We start from the raw sequence: 26,670 nt of genomic DNA, 5'->3' as shown, positions 1-26,670 counted from the left end.
GCTCCATTTAAACTTGTGGTTAACCACTGGATTTACATTCCTACCTACTCCTGAGTTACGGTTCTACCCTCATAGCTCCCAGAAAGATAAAGACAGTTTTAATTAGTCGGTACTAAAACCTAAACCCCTGTGCTTCATGATTCATGGCAGAATCCTTGAGTGAATTACTCTAAAGGGCACAACAGCATACCTCAATTCAGATGTTTGCTGACATTCTAGATTTATGTGGCCCATTTCCTACAGAGGTTTCTGCTTGTTTTGTTTAGGTGCTGATGTTTAGCCAGAAGTACACTTACCCTGTTTGGACTTCCCACATTTTGATAGTTTTATCCCTTGAGGCAGAAACTATATGATCTCCATTGGGCATGATGGCTACTGAAGAAACATTATGATCATGACCTAAAAGCAACATAAAACCTTTATTAAGTGGTACTGTAATAGTTCTTACAGAGCACACAGGACTTGGGCACGTAACTACAGCAGCAGTTCATGTTTTATGGCATAATCTTTACCTATATATTTGAGGCTTTATGAAATAATCATTTACATTTTTAGAAACCACACAGTCCAGATATTGGGCATCCTTTAAAATGGGTTCAGAAACATCTTTAAGATGTTTTAAAATCAGACACCACTGCAAGCAACACTTCTACACTGTTAGAAAAGGCAGTAGTTTAGAAAAGGGAGCTGCTACAGTGACCACTTTAAAGTGATCAGTTAGCTCTGATTATAGTACGCTGATGCACTGTGCCACTGCTTGAAGGAAAACAGGTCCTCATGAGGGGCATGCCAGCCCTCACTGCAGCAGCCTAATGCTGAAAGGCTGAATGTTTCTAGACATCTGATACTAGGTTTTAACAAAGCACTGGACTGCACTGATTCAAGAACCAACTCAATAGACACAATAGTGACTTCTGCTGAGAGATCTGAGGGGAAGACAATCAGCACTTAGTCAGGAAAAAGCATCTGGATCATTTCCTTAAACACACTGCTTACAACCTCATGTATGTGGCTTCAGCTCCTGACTCTGCTCAGCCCACAAGCAACAGGACATAAAGGCATTTAACAAATGCTGTAAAGACTGCTCATTTCCAGTATCACAAAAAATTGAACTTCCCAAAGTGGCAAAGAGCAGAATTCACTGGTTTGATTTTTTACTATTGCCCAGAACAAGCTGTAGGGTAGGGGTTGACAAGTCCCGTGTACAAGCTTGACTACAACACTTCATCTATAATTCATACACTTGGCTTACTCCAAGCTCTGCAACTGTCCCTACTTAAGTTGTCAGGATTAGAAATGAATCTGCTGAGATGAGTAGACAGAGTCTATATAACTTCTGAACAGATCAGAGGCATTAAATAGTCCGCTTTTCTTACCCGATATTTTTTTCCCAAAGTTATAGCCAGTAAGGTCACTAATAAGTTGCTTTCTTCTTTTACTGGCAGCTATACTGCACCTTGCAGCCATGCACAACTGCACAACTCACTTCCATGTCTGCACTAAGAGCTCAGAGCCCCTGCTGAGCTCCCACTAAAAAGCGTCACAGCAGTGGTAAGTACCCGAGTGTCACACAATCCTAGTCCCAGTGTTGTATGGTACTTTACAACTCCTCACTGGAAGTGACTTATTTTTTTCTTGAAACTGACTGAAGTGATGTAACTGGAAACACACCTGAAGATAATTCACCCACCCTCATGTTCAACTTCCAGCTCAAACACACACATGCTGCATGGATGTTCATGTAGGCCAACCTCACCACCCAGGAGCACAACTCTTGTTTTCTCGCTATCAGCCAGCTGCGATGTCTGTTCTTCCCTTACAGTGGTGATCTGTGGTGGTCAAGGAACTATATGCACAAAAGTCAGCAGCTTTCCATTTTCTTTGGAGTGTGCTTACTTTCAGAAGTCTCAAACATTCTCTGTTCCTACTCACCACTTCTACAGGACAGTAGCAGCAAGCCAAGCAGCAGTATAAAAATGCCTTTACATAAGTAGTTACTGTCAGTATTAGAATCTTGTAGTTGTGGCTGGTTTATTTTCTGATTTTTCCTGTGGGTTTTGAGCCTAATGCAAAGGGTGAGATGTGACCAGACATGAAGCAACCTACTGTGCAGTGTATGCACAACACCCCTCACAACAAACGCTTCCTTCCTGAAGCAGTACAGCAGGGAAACAGAGGGGTGAAGAAGGTTAAGTTCCTACTGATTTGAAGGCACGGGTTTACTGTCTAGTAAGCATTTAATTTTTAGACTTAAATCCCTCTAACTGCCATTTCATTTCAACATAATCATAAGGTGCTTCCCAGAGCACTGTGCAGAGCAGACTAAAGATGTTATTTCATTCCATAGACACTAAGCATACACCTTATTTACAGAGCACTTAAAGCATCAGAATATCCCCCCCTCTTTCTCTTGGACAATTCTCTAGTTATAACCCCCTTCCACATCAGCAGTTTTCCTGGATACAGAAAAAATAATTCCCTTTACAGCCCGCTAAATCAATTCCCTTTGTACCTTACCATGCATAGTTCTGATGCACTCAAAGCCCTGGAAATCCCATAGCTTAATGGTCATATCAGCAGAACAGGAGGCCAATAGTTTGCCAGTGTGGTCAAAGGAAATATCTTGCACAGAGTCTGTATGGCCCTTAAGGGTTCGTTCAAAGTCTCCTGTCTCATAATCCCACACCTGACAAGTGAACAGAAAATCCGTTAACAGCAACCCATTACTCTTTGTGTTCTCCAGCCTTACATTTGCACTCTGCAGGCCAGTCTGGCACCTTATTCAATAATTAATTGAACAACAGACAAAGAAACAGCCCTAAAAAGCATAACAGCATAGGAAAATACATTTATTTTTATGGGGTTTGGCTACTTACAAATTAACTGAATTCATACACCTTGAAAACTGCTTTTCAACTAACTCAGAGCCCTATGAACACAGCAGGGAAATCAGTTCCACTGTATCTAAAAGTCTTAACACCCAATACCCTTAAAAATGAAGAAAATCAATTTGAGAACACTGGACAGAACAAATCCACTTTGTCCACTGGTTTTCTTCATCCCTGTCTATGCTAGTTCCCCAGCGCCAGCAGAAAAGCCTGTTTTCAGTTGGTGGGGAAAGCACATTCTGCCTTACTAAAGCGCAATATTCAGAAGAGTTGGTTTAGGGATGATAATCCAAACCACATTTGATATGCATATATTAGCAGATTACAGAATCTGTCAGTTTCAATAAACACTGCAGCTAATAACTGTGATAGCAGCAGGTCCCCATTCTCACCTCCTAATTCAGTCAGTCTTCTATCATCCAACTGCAAACAAAAGCCTTTGAAACAAAACAAGCTCCTACAGATTTTACGGTGCCTCTCTCAAGCACAAAATTAGAAATTTCATTTAAAATTATATCCTAAACAAAAAACCCTCCACAAAACAAAGCACACACCACCAAAAAACATCCAACAAAAAGAATCCATCATTGTAAGAGATGGCAATCACTGAGATTGCAACAGTCAAACCCAGGGTTTGACTTTAAAGGAAATGTATCCAATGTATCCATAAGAGGGAGCAAACCCAAAGCTAATGAGGCTCCTCCAGTATCTCACAACCATGGAGCTGTGACTGTTTCAGCTGGCCCTGACTGCTTGAAAGCAGAGCCACCATTCCTCTATGCTCAAGTCTGCTGCAGAAACAACAATGGCTTAAAGCCTTCCATGAACTAGATCTGCCTGACACCTTCTCCAACAGGGAGCCACCATTACAACAACTCGTGTTTTTAAACACACTGCTGGATACATTACTCAACATCCTTCAGACCGGCACTTTTCCAAACAGTTTTCAAGCCAGCACAGAACAATAAAGACTATCCTTTATCGGGATAATTCCCTTTAATTGTGACATTCAAACAACAAAATGCACAATTGGATGCTAAAATGAGAAACCACTTGCCTACTTTAATAAATCTCTTCATGCCGCTATTGTACACTGCAATAAAAGCCTACGAAGACCTTTTCAAGTTACTGAAAGCCACAGGACTTTACAGGCACTTGCGTGTCCCATTCAGAATAGTTTTCAGTTATGAATACAGCTGCACGACCACTTTAACCTGCTTTAAAAATAATCACTTCAGATGACTCGAGGCAAATGTCTTCCTCCTCATCCTCACACCACTACTTGATACACTACTCCATTCCTCCTCTACCGAGCAGTCAAAATGCATTCCTCCCCCACTGATCCTTTATTTCTCCAGTCTCTAAATCTGCACTAGCTCAACTATTTTTTCCTCAAGTCAAAAGACAGTAAAACACTCCTGAAGATACTAACCGGACCAGCATAAAACTGTGTAGATTATACAGGTCATAGCACTTAAAAGATCTGTCCCTACTGAAGCTAAAGCAGAACCTGAAACAATCGATCTTCCATCAGTACAATACACATCCAGCTTGAAGCACTGATGTTATGTATTACAGACCTCTGACTTGCTTATTTTCATCTTCAGCAGCAGACACATACCTTTATTGTGGCATCCTCTGAAGCAGAGACCATAACACTGAAAACTGGATGGAAAATTACTCGAGTGACAGGACTCCTGTGTCCACTCAACGCATACTTCTCTGGAGGACGAGGAATCCACTCTTTAGGGTCTCGTTTCTGACCAAGAGGTCCACCTGATGTAAATTCTTCCTTAGCTTCATTCAGCTTCGATTCTAGTTCCATTACCTAGGTTATGAATTTTAAAGAGTCTGTTCATTTCTAGTTTTGTATATGATCTAATTCACCTTCATTCATTAAGAACCCAGACACCACTGACTCCCAAATTCACAGTAAAGCAAACATTGCACAGACCCAACCTGATTACCAATGCTCACCAACACCAACAGTGTTGGTGTTTCTAACAATCAAACCTAAATTAATTATTTATTGTTTATTCTTTAGTAATTTAATCAATCATTTATTCTTCTCCAATTTCCCAAATATTTTGACAGGAAAAAAATTATTTCCAAAACCATGCTCACTCCAGTACTGTACAAATATGCTTGAGCTACTATTGTGACAACTACTGAAGGAGGTTAACAAAAAGGAATGCTACTACTGAAGGGATGTTTTGTGCCCAGTACGGTTTGCATGTTAACAAACAGCAGAGAACTGAAGGGGTAATAAAGCCTGAGATATATTAACCTTCAGAATAAAGAGGTCTTTATTGCTAGCACACTGATTTTATTTTTCTTTGCTTTTAACACACCCTAGATCCATTGAAGCATTACTAAAAAGAGTTTTGTACTGTCCACTTGCTGTAGAATCACTTGCTCTGATGCATCAGAGTTAATGCTTTCTTCCCTTTAATGTAATGGCCAAAGACATGGGGCAGCACAGGTTTTTACCATCTCTCTAAACAGTGAAGCCTTCTGGGGACAGCTATTCAATCTTTTACAAACTGCCTTAAGGCACCTCTTGCCTTTCCCATTTCAGAAGCGGCACATGCAATCCATCCACTGAAGACAAGAGAGGCTAACTCTGCTAGCACACACAGACATTTTCTACAGCATGGGTTTAGGTATTTTCTCTACTCAAAATGCATCTTCAAGGCATCATTTGCTAAACCCTGTGTCTGTCTGATCAGGAAAACCTGTAACATTCTTTTCAGTGATGCACATTCACTTTCAGTATAACCTTTATACACATAAATCCATCAGATCTCTACTTACCTTCTTTTGTAATCTTATAACAGATGTCCATTTTTTTTCCAGAAGCCCAGCATACTTCTTATCTAACTCTTCATTCTGAGAGGAGAAGCACTTGAATAAATCAATAAATTCTAGTTTGAAAGCCTGCACAAGTGTTTCTTCAAAGGCAACATAAACAGCCCGTTTTAATAAAAAGGCTATAATGAGTTTTACTAGTGAAACAGAAGAGCCATGCTTCAAGTTTTAATAGCTACAATTTACATACACAGAAATGGAGAAGACAATTTAAAATACAATTTTTAATTAAAAATCCTGCAGCAGTGATGCAAGGGTCTGCAAAATCACATCTGAAAACTAGGACTGAACTGTGTTATCTGTGCTGGTTTCTAGCTTCATTACTTGAAAGCTTCTGAAGAGCTCTGCATAGCTGAGAATGGTGAATATTTGTTTAAAAAAACCAACTTGGTTACAGTTAACCTCAAATTGCCACCACTATCACATTATTTTGTGCTGCCTTCTCAAAGACAAGAGAGAATAACAATGCCATGGCTTATCTCATAGAAGCTCCAAGCACTGGCTACCTTGGTCAGAGACCAGATGTTAACCGACTCCTTCAGGGTATTTGTAAAAGCTGGAGTTATCTGCAGGAATAATCAATACAGACCTGAAATCCCTCCTTGCAGAGCTACACTTGAACCCCCTCACTTTACTGACATCATTTCTGCCTTGTGTCGTTTTAGTATAATCCATCCAATTCAGATTTTCTTGCAAGAAACTCATGTGGAACTTCAGCAACTGCATCTCTTATGTCCCCCAGGAGCAGCTAGCCTATTTAGATTGCCTTTTTAACCTTTGGGAAGGGAAGACTTAATGAGGCTGATAGATAAGGCAGAGAAGGGAATGGTATGAGGATTTTCAATTATAAGTAAGGTATTTCAATTTGTCATTTCTACTTATTTATTAGATACTGGGAGTAGACTGGAGAAATTAAGTCAAACTTCAACCAAGCATTTTGGAAAAAGAACAATGCAAGATTTGTAATAAAGAAAAGGCATGGATTTATCCACAGCTAAGCACAAAAGTTTACTACTCAATCCAGCTTTATCCAGAGAAACCCAAACTCAGATAAGTGCACACCTCCTCTATGCTAGTAAGTGGCAAGTGTAAAATGAAACATCAGTTACAAAGGCAAATCAATAGAATTAAGTTGGAAGAAAGGACTGGTCCAAATCACTAGAATCTGTACAGTCTAGCAACAGAGCTGCTCACCAGAGCCAATCACCTCACACTGGCTATCTGAGCTTGCTCTCCTACTATCCAGTTAATCAACTGGTATGCCACAGTCTGAGGCAGGGAGTTAACTACTGACCCAATTCCAATCACAAAATAGACTTCCACCCATTTGCTCTGTACAATAAAGGAGGGGACAAAAGCAATCCTGTTTTGTCTTCCTGTTTCTTAAACATCACAAGTGGAGTCAGCCTTCAAAGCTGCCCACCCTTACATCTGCTTGCAAGGGAAGAGCCTTCAGTTTTCTAATTTTGGATTGCAGAAAGTTTATGCTCTTATGCAGGATTCTGATAAGAACAACGAGAGTTAAGGAAATGAGTTACAGGGAGGGGAGGATGGACACAACAACAGGAAACAAATCAAATGTGTTAAAATTAGACACATTCTTCCAAATACTAAGCACAGAATAGTTCAGGCTGGAAAGGAGCACATGAGAGATACTCCAGTCCTGTATGGAGACGCTGGAGTGAGGCCAGCGAAGAGCCATGTCCTTCTTTCGTATCATCTATCACCTCTCTTATACATTCACATTGCCTTTTGCTAGCTTTGATCCCTGGCGCCTTCCACCTTGAAGCATCTAGGCCCTCGTAGGACTTGGATCCTTAAAACACCATTACACGAAACACTCAGCATTGTACAGATGAGTGGTAGGCAGACAAACAAAAACAAGATTAAAAACATGCCTCAGTCACGAGCAGCAGATAAAGGTGAGAGTTTTGCTCATAAACTGTGGAGTCATTCAGTGACAATGATTTAATTTTATGGCCAGGCAATAAGCTGTGAGTGTATCTCCTCCAGGTCTGAAACTGCATGAGCTAACAGGTACATAATAGACATGCGTGCCATAAAATTAAGCACTCTTTACTTAAAAGACAGATGAAGAATCTGGTTTGAACTCACCACATCTAACTCAGCCTCCTTTTTGAAAACAGAATATGCCTCTTCATAGCCATTGGAACGAAGGTAGTCTGCTATTGCTCGATTTCTGAAAGACAGGGGACAGCACATTCAGCCACAGGTCTCAGAAAGAGCAGACTGGTTTGGACTTTGCTGTTGTATAAAAGGCACAATGGACACCTCACTCTCCAGTGCAGTACAGCACCAGGACTGTCAGGTTTGTTAAAAGCCCAAGCAAATCTTACAAATACATCTGGCAAACAGCCTTTGCTCCGAGATGTCAACAGCAGGATAGACATTTTATTTCAGATTTGGTGGAGAGGCTGGGGCTGTTTTCCCTTTGAAGTTATCACACATTGGAGCAGCACGAATACACTGATCAATCTGTACAGTACATAAAAGCCAGAGCAAGTACAAAAACAACAACCACATCTCCATATTAAAGCTGTGGCTTTATCTTTGAAGGAAAACTAATTTGGGCAGAAAGGTTTAGGGGACAAAATTTGACTTCAGTTAAGCTTGAATAAAATGCTCAGTTTGAGGGAGCAAATCTTAGCTTTCTTTTTCAGAAAGATACAGTAACTTCCAGTTACATCACAAGAAAGGACCTGTGAGCAAATACACACGTACCTCACCTGTAAATATACACATATATACCTACACTACAAATATTTAAGTAAACTGATACTTTTTAAAAACACAAAAATTGGGTGGTCACCTACCCAAGACACAAGAAAATGAATACCTTTTGGTAGCTGAAGCAAGCAGCAATAGTGACTTTTTGTTCTGAAAAGAATTTGCTTTTCACATGAAAATTCTTCCTGTGTCTTTCACTGCATTCTCCTTCCTCACCTTTTACACATGTTCCATCTCTCCTCAGACATACGACTCTAAACACAACTCTGCATTCAAGCACACATGCTTCCCCATAAAAGATGGATGCCAAGCCAGAGTACTGCCTCCTCATCAGACCTCTGAAGTAAATCCTGAGGGGGAATCTCTGGTCACTTCCCATTTCCATGCAGAACAGTTCATGACTTCCATCTCCCATTAACACATGCACTCTAGGAAGATTCTGCATGAAAAAACTTTAGAGAACTGCTAAAATCTGTAATAAGAGTGAATAAACTACAATACATGGTACTTGACTGGCATGCGAGCAGAGCCACCCTTAAATCTATTTGGAAACAAAACCTAATCTTTAAAGTTTAATGGAAACACGACACAGACTCAGAAATAGTGATTCCTTACAGTTCATCTCGTTGCCTTTGTGACAGCACCATTGTGGCTGCGATGACAGGTTAACGTGATTCAGCAGCGGCTGCCTCCTCGAGATCTGAAGTCTCGGGAACCCTGGATCCACAATTCAATCTGCCACAGAGTGGCTTAAATCAAAAGTAGTTTTCCAGACGTGAAACCCAACAGGAAATCCGGAGGCATTCAACACAGAAGATTCAATCCATCTAGAAGGAAGAGAAAGAGACGCCATTAATTTCTTTTAAGTAAAGCACCCAGTTCCTCTGGACTGACGTGATCTCTGCACTTGGACTGCACCAACGCTCTGGACAGGGCGAAGTGACTGGAACTGTAAATGCAAATTCATTTTGTTACTGTGGATTATGTCCTTACTGCACATCTCCCACCTGGATAAGAAGCCTGGAGCCACTTGTACACTTTCTTTATTCCCCCTCTTCTCATCATTACTCCCTCAAGAAACAGGGAGTTGAAAGAGGCATTCTCAGCCACAGCCTAGTCCTAGTTTGTAGGCAATTCCATGCATGTTCTTGTGATGAGAACAACTTGGGCCTACTGTAAACAGTCTACAATTTGCCCTCACTACTCCTGTCAAAGAGCTCCCCCTCCAAATCCTCTACCCTTATGCTAGGACTCTTTATCTTCTGTAGATTTATCTCTTCAAACTAAACCCAGCAAGGCTCATTCAGCTCATTTTCAACAGAGACAAGGGATCAGACAAAGCTCTCCTGTATCTCTCCAGCTTTGGGGGAGAGTTTAAGGAAAGCTGAGAACATTCCAGAAAGGGCCTATGGAAGAGGCCATGGCACACCTGAGGCCATAGGCAGCAGCACCACGGCACAGTTTGTCCCTCCAGCTCTTCCATGAGCTCATTCATTTCTTGTTTAAAAGCCAGCACTTGCACCTTCTCGGTCACGCGCTCACCCCATTTACCTACAGCCCATCTCTGATCTCACCCGTACCTGGGGTACAGCGAATTTGTAAGCACATCTCCAATCTCATCAGCATAGCACAATTACCACAGGGCAGCTGCCACAAGCCTGTTACTTCAGCTGGGGCCACCACTGACTGAATCACCACACATGGGACACTGCATGCGAGTTCAGATACAGCTGAAGTTCAACATATTCAAGTCCATCCAAATCGTGCCTTTCACAAATGACTTTTCCCCCACACACTGTTTAATATCTTATTATTCAGCAACACAAACTTCAGTGTTGAGTACCATCTACTCCAACTGGGCAGATTGACCCATCCCCAAAATCATTCTGGCATTGCTGTCTTTTCATTTCTGCACTGCAGGAACTCTGTTAGGATTATGAAACCATAAAACCTGATCATGAGAACTGCTGAAGATGGCATTTCTGGCATACCTGGCCAGAGTCTGGATGTAACACATAATTTACTCAAGCTGTTCAGCAAGTTTGACCAACCAGCTCTTAGCAGCGAGGTAAACTGCACACAGGAACACACAAAGACTCAGGAGATAGCATTTGGTTTGTAAACCTCCTACAACTGCTTCAGGAAATGTGTCCCCACTGCCCCTCCCCAGGACACGGGTACCAGGTTCGCTATGAAAGCTGGAGAACCATTTTGGTAAGGAGCCTGTTTTAAACAGAAGCCTTTCTTACATGGAAAGAAATGCAGAAAATACCAGGCTTGTATCATTAATGTCTACTTATCCATCACAGGGGATCAGGAGCTTGTTTCTAAACCTCTCTAGGCTCTTCTGTCTGCTTCCAAATAAGCTTAAGCAGCAAGTTGCTCGTATTTCACTCTGCTGGTGGATTTCCGTCCTCGAGTGCTGTGCACACCAAAACACTGCCCTGCACGCTGGTCAGGACAGGACAGCTCCAACAGGCCGGACACCATCATGTAATTAGTCTGACCTCTTCCCTAATGGCTATTTTGGAAACAAGTCACTGAAAACCGATAGCGCAGGCTGCATCCTTTCAGAGGCCAGAGCAAACACTCCACTTACTCTTGTCCCATAGTTAGCTTCCTGACAAGCAGACACACAGCTGGTTTCACCCTGTTCACTTCACAGCAGGTGTATCCCATACCAATTAATGGAAATTTGGTTAATATAGAAAAACCACCTATTAACCGAGCAGAAGAAGTGCCCTCTAGAGGGCAATGCTGCTGTACATGCAAGTACTGAGAAACAGGCCTATAATGGCTGAATCTCTGCCCTTCAGTATGAACATAGCAACGCCTTGGGTAGCGACAAACACTGGAGAAGAACAACACAAGGCACTTCTTCATCCAAAGCAGCACTGGCTGAAGCACTGCATAGCAGAACACAGAGACACCAACTCCCCACATCTGCCTGTAGAGCTACCACAGCGAGGATCCCAAACTGAAAACAAGAAGGTGCATTTTGCGTTACGAACTACCATCACACAGGGAATGCCCTGTAAATCCAGCACCAGTGCAGGAACTCCAGTAAAAACCACACTGCAATATTCTGTCAGTTTTGACACTGCATCTTTTGTAGTGTCCACTTGCAGCAGATCCCCTTGCACACAGGTCACCTCGTTAGAATGGCTTTTTTCCTCCTCTAACACAAAGTAACCCCAAGCTTCTCCTGTATATCCCCAACACTACAGCCTGCTCCCTCACTCTAATTCCGAGCTGTTATTCAGACACAGATCTCGGCACTAGATAAAATCCAGCAGCTACAAGGCAAAGCAGCTCTTTCTGCTGTTAGCAAATTCCAGCTGACCCACAATAAGTTACCAATCAACTGATCTACAGCACCTCGCTGCTCTGAGAAGCGTCTGTTCCAAGCCCCCTGCTCAGTGTTCCTGACTTCTGAACGACAAAGGCACCTGAACACAGGCAGAGTATCTTCAGGGCAGCCTCCTTCATACACACACTTTGACCAAGACAAAACAAAACGAATGAAAACAAGCAAAGAGAAAAGAAAACGCGACAAAACCCACAAACCAACCACCCAAGCGCAAACACCCAAACCCAAAAAGCCCCAAAGGACCCAACTTTAATCACAGCTCTGTGCCACTTCAGAAACAACAGCGAACGGAGGAATATCGTCCATGTGTGTTGCTGCTCCTCAGCTGGGGAAGGTTTGGTGACATACAAAACTCAGTGGAGCAAGACTAACCAGTCCTCCCCCAGGCCTATCAAGGGGTAGAGTCACCCCTGCATGTCACACACCCGCAAACAGCCTCAGTAATGAGAGGAAGCAAGCGTTCAAAGAGAACCCTTGGGAAGAAGCCACAGAGACACCACCTGTACATTGCACCCCACCTGAACTGCCAATACCAGCGGCTTCCTGGGAACAAGGTGGTGTCGACAGAGCCAATCTTTCCTTGACAAAGAGATGTCTTCGCATGAACATTTTAATTTGGTCTGTATTAAGTACAGAAAAAAGACTGAACTTACACAGAGCCATCCATGGAGCAACAGCTACCAATTAAAACAGGACATGCCTTTTACTACTAGCCCCCCTTACACTCAAGCAGTTGCAGTTTCTAACTGAAGATTCAATAGTCCAAGTATCTACAAGGGCTGAGTGCAAACCTCTGCACTGTGTACAGGCTCCAAGTGCTCTCAGCACCATCACTTGTCTTTTCAGCAGTTTAAAACTGGGAGCTAGCCCCAGCTGAACACAGAGCACAGGAACAGGTATGACACAGGACCATCGCCTCTCCCTCCTCCAGCAGCACAACTGCTCAGCTCTCCAGAGCAGTGGAGGAGAACCACGGACGTTATCTACTGCAGGCCAGGTCAGCCGCTTCTTCATGAAACACAAACCAATTGAGAGCTGTGCGTAACCTCCTCAGCCACAGTAACAGCAGCATATCCCCAACACACAACTGCATCTCACCTCAACTGCTCGCTTTGCCACCTAGCTAAAGACCAGCTTTACACTTAGGATTGCTAAAAATCTTAGTAATAAGGATAAAAGATCTAATTCCATCCTTACGTGCTGCAGGGATGAAGAGGGGCATGCTAAAGCATCATCTTTAAGAAGAAATATTTAAGAGGACAGCTACGCATCAACACGGGTCACAATTTTCTCCCTACACGGGTTTCTAAAAAGCATACAGAGCTATTGATAAAGCAGAAGACCCCCTGTCTCCTCACATGGAAGGATCACCTCCCATCTCCCTGATCTGGGAGTCAGAGATTCCCTGGCTTCACCACGCATGGCCTGGACCCCACTGTGCTCACCACAGGACTCACCCACACTGCGCCCAGGACACATCTATTGCAATTGGGGTGGCTCAGCGGCTCGCGATGCTGCCTGACACGCATCCAGAGATGGTCCCACCCTGGCAGTGACTCAACACGTACCTGCCTTGTGCTGCTGGCTCCTGCCGAGGCACCCAGCTGGGGCTGGCTGCACACCTGAAGCAGACACCCCAGATGTGATACCGCACAGGAACCACCCCCTTCACGGTAACTTCAGGAGAGAGACCTGCTAGCTAGCCCTAAGATGCGCAAACAGCAAATGAACCAGGTTCAGCTGTGTGTGTTAGCTCTGGGGAGCCGGGAACTCATCTTTCATTCTGGACACTTGCCTGCTTTGCTAGGCAAGGTTTAACAATAGCTACACAAGCATCAAGCAGTGACATACAGTGAGCAGAGCTATTCCAAGTTCATCAGGAATCAGTATTCCCTGCAGACACATGTAGGCTCTAACCAGATTTTAAGTCACATCAGTAAAGGCGCAGAGAGTAATGCAGGGAAAGGTCTTTACAAGTTTCAGAAGTTCAATTTTACAGGCTTCTTTCACAGCCCAAATTTCCTTAAGTAATCACTGTGATGACTTAAACCAGGGCTCCCATCATCAAGAAAATCCTCCTCAGCACCACAATGGAAGTCGATCTCACCACTGGAACTCCAGGCTCAAAATCTTTATCATCCTGGTAATTCCAGTCCTGAAGCCTACAGACACATTTGCTTACTGGCTACTAGCAAGAACAGTCAATCAGCCTTAAAACCTTCTTAACCAGTTTTCCCATCTCCCGTAATTCCCACAGGCACATTCCTTTCTCCTTATTTTATGTTTTTTCTCTTACCTTTTGAATTTCTATGAGTTAAAGCAAGAAAATTGGTTTCAACATCACTCCTTGGCTCACAACACTGGCAGCGGCAGCAGCAAGCAAGTAAATGCACCAGCACCTCCCCAAGTTCACCCTGCTGCTGTCTGGTGACCCCACAACCACCGCTGGCCATCTGTTATTGCAGATCTCGGGATACACGCTCAGAGCTCCTCCAGGAACTCAAACCCAAATTAATTCGATTTTGGCAGTTTTTATGCCGGTTGCTTAGGCTCCGTAAACAGCCTTCCCACAAAAACACAAGCTCTGCGCACTCAAGACGTAGCTGTAAGTCATTATAGCCAAAATTAGAAGATACATGGCATGAATTACAGAGCAAATGTATCAGCAGATACAGAACAGATCAACACCGTTCAGCTCTGAAGGCTTTTCAGAGCTGTGCACTGCTTTAGGAACAGTGCATTTTGCCTTTTACAGAATCCTAATGCTCCCATAAACTCAACTACAAGACCATTTGCTTTCTAAGTATTATTAGGAAAAAATGTATTTAAGAATATTCTACAAGAATGCTTCTTGGAAGGAGACAAACGTGAGATCAGGTTCTCAGACTGCCTGGTTAGGCACACCTAATATTGAGCCAGTGTTAAAAGGCATACAGGCCACCCCAACACAAGGAAACCCTGGGTTCACATTCTGAAATCAGAGGTTTAGATTGCTCACGTTTAGCTTCTATTTCAAATGCGGATTTGCCACCAACTACAATTCCAAAAAAGAGCCTTGAGCCCAGGTACCTGCTACCAATTTCCAAGCCGTTTCTCCTAACACATTCTACTGGTGTTAAAAGAGGTTTTACCTGAAAGAAAACTCCCTACATTCTCTTCCGAGTTTGTTAATGTATCTTTTAGTGCTACCTCAGTTAGCTTCCTCTCTTCAGGCCATTTTTCAGTCCCAGGGAAGGGCAAGTCACTTACGTGGTAACAGAGACCAAAACCATCAAAGACTGAACTGATACCATCACAATTTATTTCCACAATTCTTTGAAGTTGGGATGATCTATTTACGCATTAGTAACATACAAAGTCATGTTGCATCTCCTCTTGCTACACACTGGCTCATCAGATCCTTACAAAGCTTTTCAATGGTGTATCTTGTTTCATAACATATTAACAAGAGGACAAAGCAGGTACTTGTGAGTATTAGCACAGAATTAGAGCTGCAGCCCTTTATGGCAGAACTAGATTAACTTAATTGTTCTCTTTCACCTGTAGATTACACTTCTAAATTCCAGCAAGTTATAAGCAAGCACATAAAAACACTTCCCCTTAATCTAGACTGATTTTTAATGGTCTCATTTTGCCTTAACTCAGTAAGCAAAAAGCTGCTTTATCAAACTCAGAACAGGACAACTCTTCCCACAAATGTGCTCTAGAAACCGATTCCATAGTATGGAGTCACCACTGAAATATGAACCAGAAGTGAAGCAACATCTGTATTTCTTGGGCATAAAAGCCATGACCTGAAAAGGCATCTTAGAAACCTGTCTCTATCTGTTGATAGGAAAGAAAGAGGCAACAAACAAAACACCCAGTTCCTTTCCCCCTCCACGTCAGCCGCAGTGACAGCAAAAAAGCCCACGTGCAGCGTAATCGCAGGGACCAGCCTGTTCTTACAGTGTGGCAAACACGCCTCATCCTAGAGAATGTCAGGGCCCATCACCAGCTGAGCCGGCTGGGATGAGCCCGGAACGCAGGGAAGCGCCTCATTACTGACCCAGGCTAATCTTTTTACCACTTTTCAGCCTACATCAGTGAAGCTCACTGAGGGATTAGGGAAAAGTGAGCCCCAACAGCTATCGTATTCTGCAAAAACAAAACAGAAGCCAATCTGATCTGAATTACAACTCTGAGCCTCCGTTTTAATTCACATGTTTAGTAAGCCTGTTATTCTGCAATTAAGTCATAAAATGCCCATAGGTCTCAAGCACAACTGCTTTGCCAAGTGTATCAGGGCAGTATTATATATATAATACAGCCTTTGTGCACCATTTGGTCACATTTTGCAATAAGTTACGAAAAATATTGCCCATTTTCAAGGTTTACCAAAGCAAACACAACCCCTGAAACACCCTCTGCCTGCTTTCTCATCCAGCTCACCTACATACCAGGGTAATTGAATTGACTTTGCTCAAAACCTGATACTGTAGTTTACTTCTGAAAACACTTCAACAATAAATCCCTGGGGAGCCAGAAGGTGATCTGCAGCAGATCAGAGAGTCCCTGTGTTCCAAAGGCTTGGAAATGCCGGCTGTAATTACAGCTACAAAATCAAGCGAAGACATGTCATCGAGATGCTGTAACACAGGAGCAAGTGAATTCCCCTCTGCTGCACATTCCCTAAATACAGGCATTTCTGTCCTCATGAGAGGTGTGCGTTCTGAAATAAACTCCTATGCCCCTCTACTTTTCCATGTTATTTCAAGTCATAATCACTGTGTCACACATCACTGGCAGTCACTACCTCCCTTTAGGACTGTGAAACAAGACATTTCTGGTCTTGTTACCTCCCAAGCACCACCAACGTGTGACTTTTCAACACATTTGGATCAAGTTTCTAGGAAAATATTTTTTTAGGGGAAAATTAATCCAATTTTGAGCTTTATCATTCCTCTGTCAGTTCAGGTTTGCAATTCTGATGGATGCATGACACAATTTACTCTCAGGCACAGCCACTACATATCATTTTATTGCCTTTAAGCTTCTTCAGGTCAGAGCTCAAGTTTGCAGTCCACATGCAGACTTTGCTAGGAAAGCAAAACATCCCTCTTACTGCCTGCCTGCCCAGTGCTGGCTGAAAGCAAGGTAAATCTAACTGCCAGTAAATGAACCACCAGGGCAAAGCACACTGCAGTAGAAACCTTTAGAACATGTGAAAAGGTTTTGGACATGGAGCTCTTCCTGTTGTTGTTCAGTACGCTGCGATAGTGATAGTGATACAACAGCAAAGAATCATGTAAAAAAAAATAGTTCAAAATGCATATTAACCCCCAGTGGGTTTGCACTTAACTTCACTGAAGTCCTGAAGGACCTTTTGGTCAGAGATGGGTCAATGGAATCAGGAAGGAGAGCAGGAGGGTGAGTGATAGAGGGGGCTTTTTAGAGTGCTCCAAGCTGCTCCTCTAAACCTGTTCAGAGAAAGGCACAATGCACATCACTGCTTCTCTGCATGACTTCAGCAAGGTTAGTTTCAAAATCAAGTTTGCTAGGTCAACCACCACATACACCTCTCATAACACCAATTCCACAACACTGCATTTAAGCTACTTTCTCTCAGCCACCAAGAGAAGAGCTCATGTACTCAGAGCAGTTTCTTACAGGTGGCCAGCAGTCACACACTGCATCTGAACTTCATTCTTTTCAGTTCTTCCCCCATACTTCTCTGGCTTGAAGAATGAAGTTGTAGACTTACAACTGTAAAGGAAGTCACAGGACCAAATCCAGATTTAAACTGTTTCAGCTATTAAACTGCCTGCTCTATTGGAAATGTGATGTTAAAAATTACTGTGAATTGGTCAGATATATATATATATATATGAAAAACATCTGAAGGAACATCTGCATTAAAGGTTTAGATAGAAGGTCAAAACCACAAAGAAATCCAAACAAAAATTCAGACAGAACTTCCACTCTTCAAATCACGGGAGCATCCCATCAGTCTTTGAGCCACATTAAAGCTTGCTGTCTGAAAATGACTTCATTTGACAAGTGAGAAGGAAGAAAACCCAAACCAGCCGTCCATCCCAACTGTCATACACACATCTCACCCTAGGGCAGGGAACAGAGTCGAATCCTTCATGACCCCACTATCAAAAGTAATGAAATCAGGGCTCTTGTAGCAGGTGTCTCAGCTCCCTGATGACCCCTTTTCAACAGCCACACTGCTGCCTCTGAAGCAGATCTGCAGCTGTGGGAACCAGTCCCTAAGAGATACCTGCCTCCCCTGCCCACTCTGCAGCATCCCTCAGAACCTCCCACCTATCTGCGTACACAGTGACTCTCCTGCTGGAGACAGCAACTGCCCTCCCTCATCTAAGCCAAGACAGCAGAAGACAAACACAGAATCACTCTTTACTGCCCAAATGAAAACCAGCTTCCCATGCAGGTACAACCTGAGAGAGCACAAACCAGGGCCAAGACAGATGAGGCACAAGGCAGCAGACCACACTGTTCACAGCCACCTCAGTTCTCATCTTACTGATGTACACATTTGTGATGGTGCTGTGCTGTGGTACTGGAAATTATCCATCACTAGCACTCATTCCTTAGTAGTGTGACCAAGCCATGAAAAAGACACATTCCAAGTGTGCTGGAATAGCATTAGCTATTCACAAGATTCTGTTACAGAAATGGCACGCATGATGTTGGAACTTTAACCCCATCCTCAGTCCTGCTGCAGGCGAACACTGGGGTCCAAGCTCCTCTGTTAAGCTTCCCCACACCTAATCTGTGCTTGCTGCTTACAAATCCAGCTGAGTGAGAACCAAAAACTTCTACCACTACTGATTTAATAGACACCATCTGTTTCAAAACACATATACATGCTCACATTAATGACACCATCCTCTTGACAGACTGTAAAGAAACCAGCATTTAAATATACCAAATTGTTTGTCCAATCTTTTTGTTCTCCACAAAACCCAGGTGAATCAAGCACGAGACAAACTGCCAACATGGAAGCAACAGTCCATTATCTACAGGTAAACAGGCTTGATGTTTCTAACTGATTTTCCTCTAGTCTTAAAGAAGGATAAACTTAACACCTTTGCTTCGGCACTAAGCTAACTCCATGCAGATAACCGCGGCAGAGGCAACCCAGGGGGGGACATCTGTCTAACTGAACACAAAACTTCATGTTTGTGGCACACAATAGAGCAGTTACCAGTGACAGAGAAGGGAAGATGTAAATAATCCCAGCATGAAGGCCACAGTGCTCTCTCAGATGGAAACCAGCACTGCATCATGCCTAAGCCCTCACCTTAGCCCTGCCCAGCGCAGTTCTGACTCACCGGCAGGCCCTGGGGAACAAGAGGTGCTTCCGAAAAGCCTGCCTGGGAACTCACCCAGCAGGGACCCACAGCGCAGGCACTTGCTGCAGCACCACCTATGAACCTCAGCCACCATGGAGCGTCCTGGAACTGAAAAACCTTTTCAAGACTGCAGCAATTAGTGCCTGGTTAAAAACTGCAGCTACATCTTCCAGAATCAATGGAATCACAGCCACAAGGTAAAGTCCATAAGCAGCTGAGTCAAACTGCTGGGCTCTCTCAGCAGCAGCACCAGTGAGGAGGAAATGGCTCAAGTACTGCTGAACACATTAACCAACAAGTACTTTGAATTCATAATGTTGATTTTTTTTTTTTACACAGTTATGCATGCACCAGTGCCCTTGATATTGCACAGTATGACAACACTGTGCACACATGACTTGCTTTGAAGGGGGCTGTGTGTTTATAGCACTGGGGAAATGGATCAGCACACACTTAGGTCTAAGTAACATTTTTCTTTGTAATATCCTGACCAGCACATGCCAGCACACAGTGACAGGATAGGTGCTTCCAGGACAGCAACCTGAAAGCAAGCTAACCTCGGCCACACCTATCTATCCTCTAAGAGAGCAGGAGGTTAACAAGTAAAGAATGAGCTTTGAAACATGCTGAATGAGACAAGCATTGCCCCATTTGCATCCTGCCTCAATGAGTATTGAGAAGAAAAGGCCCTTCTTTAGTCACCTAGGATAAGATATAAGTCAGATATACACATCTATCAGAGCTAACCTGCAGCACCAGACAAGTTCACCAGGTTAAATCTAGAATGAAATTATTCATGAGATAAAAATCATGGTTCTTTCAAATGTTTCTAACATGCGATACTCATCAGTAGGTCTCAAACCATGGCAGAGATGAGGAAAGGCACTGCTCTAAAATAACTGTAATACAAGAAAATCAGGCATTTAACTCTACCCAAGCCAGAGGCACCACAACAAAGCTGACATCGTACAGCTACAGCTCACATCACCCCACTGCCTCTCCAGTAATGGCACAAGCCCTGTGTGCAGGAGATGACCACGTGTGTGCCCCTGCTGACCTGGACGGCATTTATAGGCAGAATTCTGAAGAAATATCTATGTACTTGGGAACTAGTTCTAAACAGGTCAGGATAATGTTTTAGTGTAAATGCCTATTTTTAAGAACTTAAATTGAGGTGTAACCTACCCTGTCAGGCAGATCAAAAGAGAAAGCAACATCACCTATTAATAAACACCTTTGCTCCCAACACCCAGAAGCCACATTAGGAATCCTATTCCCCTTGTGTCAGGTAATAAAGTAGCTCTTGAGAAAGCCTTTAACCCAGGCAAGGCTCCATCAGCTCAACACATTTTTAGCACACAGGTTGTTCTGCCAATGATATTTAAGCTCTTATGAAAAGGAAGAGAAGACTAGATGTGACTTCATTAACCGAGCTGTGCGTAGACAGTACATAACCTACTACTCTACAGTAACCCTCACAGAAGAAATCCAGGCCCACTTTGATTAACACATGGCCCTGATACTTGGGAAATATCTCCAAGCGCCATCACAAATTACATGTTACAGGCTGGAAGCTCCCCCACGCCCTGTATGAAATCTGAAATTATTATTTATTACTGGTAATTGCTGATTTTTACTGTTCCCTTGTTTTCCTAAATTGAGGCCTAAGCAGATCTCGTTTTCAGGCTGAGGAGTATTTCAGTGCTCACTTCAGGGACATGTCAGCAGCCCTCCCACAGTCTCTGCCCTTAGCTTAAAATACTGCTGCCCTTCGTACCACTCTAGGTCATGCTACCAGAAGCAGGTAGGGAGGGTTGCAAACAAACTCAGTAACAAACATCCCCATGTATTTCTGAGTGATAGAGGCAGGGGCTTTCCAGCTACTGCCTGCCCAGAAGATTTTATAAGAGGGTACAAACCACTGCTGGAAGTTGGTTATGGACTTCCTGAAGGCAGACAAGGCTGGAGCATTGGGGAAGACAGTCAGCAGACGCTAATTCAATAGCTGTCCCATCGATAGCAAGTTCAGCAGACACACAGGTTGAGGGCAGACAAAGACTACAAACCGAGCACTTGAGGCTGGGTGGAGCAGAAGAAACAGTATGGGCAGAAGAGGCAGCAATGCGTGCAAGAAACCTTGCATACAGAAATAAAGGTAAGTACTAACGTCCTTTTCTTCTGCAGAACAGAATTTACCAAGTTACTCCTGTACAGAGAGTGACTGCCATCATTTCAAGGACAAAAATCAACCAAAGTTGGAAGGAGGCAAGTGGCTTTTATTGGATTCTTCATTGCTCTTAGCCTGGATACATTTTTAGACACAGGCATTTAGTGAACAAATCCATGGAATCCTGCAACATCTACTCCAAGTGAATGAACTGTATCTTCTAAAAAAGCCACTACCCTGTAATTTAATTTTGGGCAAATTAAAACCAAGTGCAGCCTCATCTGTGGCCATCTACCATCCAAATCTGGACTCCAGATCTGAGACAGAAGCAAGAAAAAGCAAAACCTCAACCTGCTTCAGAACTGTCCATGTCCAGTATTATACTTGCTCTGATCAACACTGAACTCAGGTAGGAATGTCATGAGCCACATCTGGAACAGGAGAGCACTTGGATAAGCAGCTCCCCAGGGGGCTTCATCTGATCCTCATTGTATTCCCCAAATCCTTTGTTCTAAGGCCTCTCCTACACAACTTTGAGACTAAACATCAGTGTTATCCCCATGATGCAGCAGTACCCGAGTGGTACGGTAATGCTCTTACAGAGCCATATTGTTCAACAGGGCTTCCAAAACCTTCAGATGTTGTTTTAGATGAAGTCAGCACACGAGGAAGGATAATGCAATTAAGTCCATATACTAATAGGAGTTACTCTACTGTGATCACCAGAGAAAGCAGGGACTGTCTTTTCTCATGCAACGATAACCCAGTCTCACCAAGAAGTTACATGAACAAATAATAGCACTAAGCTACAATACAGAGGGGGGGGTCTCCATATTCCAGAGAATCTTGCGTGTAAAATACTCACACAAAAATTGTAATTCTTCTCTGTAGTGCAGATAAAATAAACTCAACAAGTGAATATCCAAGTGGATCAACTGAAACGGTTATCAGACAAAAAAACCCGGCTTTGCAACAGTGACTGGTCACTTCCCACTGCCAGACAAATCCAGATCCACCCTGCAGAAAAATGAGCCTCCAAACAGAATGCGAGATTTGTTTCATTTCAGAAGGTTCCTGCACCATTAGATTCTCCCCTAAAGAAGAGACTTCATTGTTACGGCAATTAGTATTCCTCCACCCCAGCAAAGGGAAAAAAAGAGCTCTGAAAGGGTAATCTAGCCATTTCACAGCTTTGCCTCCTTACTCCACCCAGTCTCTCCTCTGCTCAATGGCTGCACACAGCATCCATAAACATGGTAATAGCAAAGGGAACACACAAAACCGAGATCCCCGAGAACGAGCTAGAGATCTGCAGTAAATCTTTCTGTTTGAAAATATTTTCTTTGTTTAGCTCCCCAACATAATTCTCCAATTTAACAAATGACTCTTAAGGGCAAATAACACCCTGACAGCAGACCCTCCCTCTCCCAAAAACCAGCCGAATGCTGCACAACCATTTACGAGATGATAAGCACTAAATGTGGGTTCTTTAACCCCCATCTCCCAATACAATAAGCAATACTGTCATAGGAATACACACTTAAATCATCTCCCCCAAAACACATAATTCAGCCACGTCAATACACCCCAACGTTTACCACAGTAAAACAGTGCTTATTAAAGATTTTTAATATAGCTTAGATTAACCTCCCACCATCCCCTGGTTAGGTAATTCATTCTGAATTGACTTGACCTGCAACAACCAAGCCCTCTGCTGCAGCACCACCAGCGAGGAAATCTCACCAGTAACACTATGGCAAAGAAAGGGAAGGTGTCACATTATTATTGGTATGAAAGGTCAAGTTTAACTGCATCCACCTTAACCAATAAATAAATAGATGAGCACCGATCTCACACCCACAGAACTGAGTAAACCCTAAACTTTCCAAGGGAGGCACCACTCCCACCCCCCAACTTCCATCAAAAGCCCTCCCTGCCTGCGTATACCCTCCTGCGAAACAAAAACCCAGCGCTAAACGGAGCGGTTCAGCAAACTCCGTCGGTATGAGGAGGCTTTCAAGGGAAGTCTGCGTGACTGTAGACACCCCGGCAGCGATATGACCCCAAGGAGGAGAGATTAGACCGACCTCCCCCGTTTTTACTGCAGCTGGCTCTGAAGGTCTGAGCCACCTCCTGTCACCGCCTTCCCGGCGAGATCACTGCAGGGAAGCAGGCTGGATGTGAAACAAACCCCTAAAACAACCCCTGCTCCTCTCCCCTCTGTTACCAGCCCGGTTTTGTTCGCCGTGCTGCGGCCGAGGCGCGGATCTGGGCCAGCTCCCGACAAACGCCGCCTTGCCCTCGGAGAGGACGGGGAGCGGCGACCGGGGAGCGCTGCGGGGGGGTTCGGGGGAGGATGCTCGCCCTCCCCGGCGCACACACACACACACACACACACACCCGGCTCCCCGGACCAGGCGGTATTTTTATCGCTGCCCGCGCCCGGCCCACCGCCTCCTTCCCGGCATCTTGCAAAGTCACCGGGAGGAAAGCGGCGGCCTAAGGGGCAGGACGCGAAGGCCGGAGCCCACCGCAGGGGCTCCCTCCCCGCCGCCACCCCGCCCCGCTCCCTTGTCTGGCCCACTCCTCCCCCGCGCCCTGTTTTCCTGCTAAGTCACCCACGGCGCGCACCGAGCGCCAGCGGAGGGGACCGGGCCTCGCCCCGCAGCCCCCCCCCCAAGCGCCGCACCCCGCCGGGCCCAGGGGCCCGCCCGCCGCCGCAGCTGCCGCCCGCCGCCGCCGCCGCCCGGCCTCCCCCGCCTCCGCCCCGGCTCCCTCCTCACCGCCGGGCGCGGCCGCCATTTTGAGAGCGAGCTGGAGAGAAGGAGGGAGGGGGCAGGGAGGGGGCAGGGAGGGAGCGGGGGGCGGGGAGCAGCAGCGCAGGGAGGGGGCGGCGGAGCGGGGCCCGGGCGGCCGCGAGCGGGGGCCGCGAGCGGGCACGGAGGAACGGGAGGGGACGGGAGGGGAGGCGCGGCCCGGCCTTACCCGAGCTGCCGCTGCGCTCTGCTCCGTGGGGCCGGCGCCGCCCGCCTCTCCCATCCACCGGCGGGGCGGGGCACGGAGGAGGCTCCCGGCGGTCCCGCAGCCGCTCGCCCTGCTCCGCTCCGCTCCGCGCTCTGTCAGTGGCGCCCCGGCCGCCGGGAGGGAGGGAGGGAGGGAGCGGCGCGGCCCGCCGTGCCACTGCGCATGTGCGCGCCGGGGGCGGGGACAGCCGCCCGCCGCCATCTTGGGAGGTGCAGGGCGCGTGTCCCGGCGTGCCCCGCGGTTCCCGGCCTGCCCCGCGCAGGGCCTGAGGGGCCGCGCTGAGGGATGGGGTCGATGCCGGGCACCGGGCACGGCCTCAGCCCCAGCCCCAGCCCCAGCCGCAGCCCCAGCCTCAGCCTCAGCCCCAGCCTCAGCCCCAGCCGCCTTCCGGCCCCTCCGCGGGAGCCCCGTGTGAGGCGGGTGTTCCTTTTCAGGCCCCTGCGCCCCTCACGCTGCAGCCTGCGGTGGAGCCTGCGGCCCTGTCACAGCCATCACCAGTGCCCGTGACCGCGCTGCCTCTGTGTGCATCGGTGTGTTAGTTAGGGCTGGAGCTGCGTCAGTGATGTCTGTAAGCGGCAAAGTAAGAACAGAGAAGCTGCAAATACCAGTGAAGAGACTGGTGCCGCAGAAGAGGTTAGGAAGGTGAATGCAGAGTAGATGCACCCTTGCGTTGTGCAGCTTGGAGGATGCCCAATGGACTCTCACATCACCAGTGCATGCAGGACACGCACTGCACAGACCCTGCTGTGTGCAGTGGTGCAGAGGACAAGGATGGGGTGTGCAGAGCGCAGCTTCCCCTTCCGGTCACCGTGGAGCTTTGTCCTGACCCAGCTGGTGCAATGGGGCAGTCCCAGCGCCGGGTTGCCTGCTCCTGACGTTGCGCACTGCCTTTGGTCTCGCTGCTGCCCTGGCTCGTGTGGAATCTGCTCCCAGGACAGCGTTACTCTTGGTGTGTAACCGTGTCCCACACACTTGGGGTCACCAGGTCTGAGAGAAACACTGGTATCATTTGTGACCATTATGTCAGGGCCCCTGGTGGTCCAGGAGCTTGGTGTCCCTGCCCGTGGAAATGGGTGATATTTAAGGTCCCTTCCAACCCAAGCCATTCTATGATTCTGCGTCCCTGCGCCTCTTGCTAGTGCATATTCGCAGTACCAGCACGCTTTACACTTGGAATAGAATGCCTTCATAATCTTCAGACCCTGCTAAGGTAAATCTCAAATATCCTTGGTTTAATACATCAGTATTCCTAATGGTAAACCAAAGCATAGCCCACTGGTCATGGGATGGTTTAGTGTGAGATGTCCCTGCCCATGGCAGGGGGGTTGGAACTGGATGATCTTGAGGTCCTTTCCAACCCGAACTATTCTATGATTCTATGTAATCTGCATGCTCAAAAGAAGTGACTGACAAGAGTACAGAACCCTGGAGAAAGGGGGAGCTGGCAGTGGACCTAGCCAGTGCAACTGCTCATATCACAGTAAATCCAGGTGCCAAACTAAGAGCCCTGCGGCCACAGGGAACAGTTACATGTGTCACTGTCAAAGGCCAGTGACCAAAGTCACTTCTAATGTTGGCAGCGTAACACAACGTTGAATGTGGGCCATAAAGGTTTCTGAAATGCTGATTTGGGAAAGAAACATTTTCACATGTAAAATTATGTGAATAGCAAAACCCTGAAGAATCTTCAAGGGACACTGAAAAATTCATACTCAAATCTGTAGTTTTGTCTGGTTTTACTGCCAGTAGCAAATGAAATTTGTGCCACGAATCTCTGTTATGCACTGAGGGCATCAGCAGCACGTTCTGTCACCTTCACTGCTGTGCTGTGGCTTATGGGCAGTCACTTTCTGCTTGGTTGTGATGCTATTTTATACAGCAGTAGGCAAGAGAGGGCCATTTAAACCCAACATGCAAAGCAAAACTGTAAATGCATCCAGGACAAATGATGAGTATGGACTCCATTTAACATGTTTTTTTATTGACAACATGACAAGTTTTAGGTCCATTTAAGCCTTGAAAATTTCTTACAGCTTACACGCAGAGATGACGATGCCATAGACATTCCCAAATACACTGGTGACATTCAAAATGGGCTAAAAGCGTGGAGTAGTTCAGTTTAAATATGCTGGTGAATATAACTAATGATGAGACAAAGAGCAGGCCAGATTTCCAGCATGTGTCAGGATCCTGTACCGACATTTCAAGGCAGTGTTCAGACACAATGGTACCAGCCATTGGTCA

General features: G+C 45.3%; 1 protein-coding gene across 2 annotated transcripts in view; it reads right to left on the bottom strand.

The window, feature by feature from the left end:
- PAFAH1B1 (platelet activating factor acetylhydrolase 1b regulatory subunit 1) overlaps positions 1–24,569 on the bottom strand; it is a 32,329-nt gene extending 7,760 nt beyond the window's left edge. The window contains exons 1-7 of one of the 2 annotated variants that reach the window (XM_065694441.1): positions 24,388–24,569; positions 9,120–9,331; positions 7,872–7,956; positions 5,703–5,777; positions 4,510–4,716; positions 2,518–2,686; positions 297–399 (exon numbers count right to left, since the gene is read on the bottom strand). In XM_065694441.1, coding sequence (XP_065550513.1) covers positions 297–399; positions 2,518–2,686; positions 4,510–4,716; positions 5,703–5,777; positions 7,872–7,956; positions 9,120–9,151 — 671 coding nt within the window. In that variant the 5' untranslated portion in view covers positions 9,152–9,331; positions 24,388–24,569. Of the gene's footprint in view, positions 1–296; positions 400–2,517; positions 2,687–4,509; positions 4,717–5,702; positions 5,778–7,871; positions 7,957–9,119; positions 9,332–24,185; positions 24,238–24,387 lie in introns of those variants that run through there. The other variant, XM_065694442.1, reaches the window with a different exon arrangement.
- Between the last annotated feature and the right edge of the window lie 2,101 nt (positions 24,570–26,670).

Source organism: Lathamus discolor, chromosome 14 (genome assembly GCF_037157495.1).
Source record: "Lathamus discolor isolate bLatDis1 chromosome 14, bLatDis1.hap1, whole genome shotgun sequence".
In the NCBI taxonomy this organism is placed as follows: Eukaryota; Metazoa; Chordata; class Aves; order Psittaciformes; family Psittacidae; genus Lathamus; species Lathamus discolor.
Note: the sequence above shows the minus strand (reverse complement) of the source record. Positions and strands in the feature narration are given on the sequence as shown.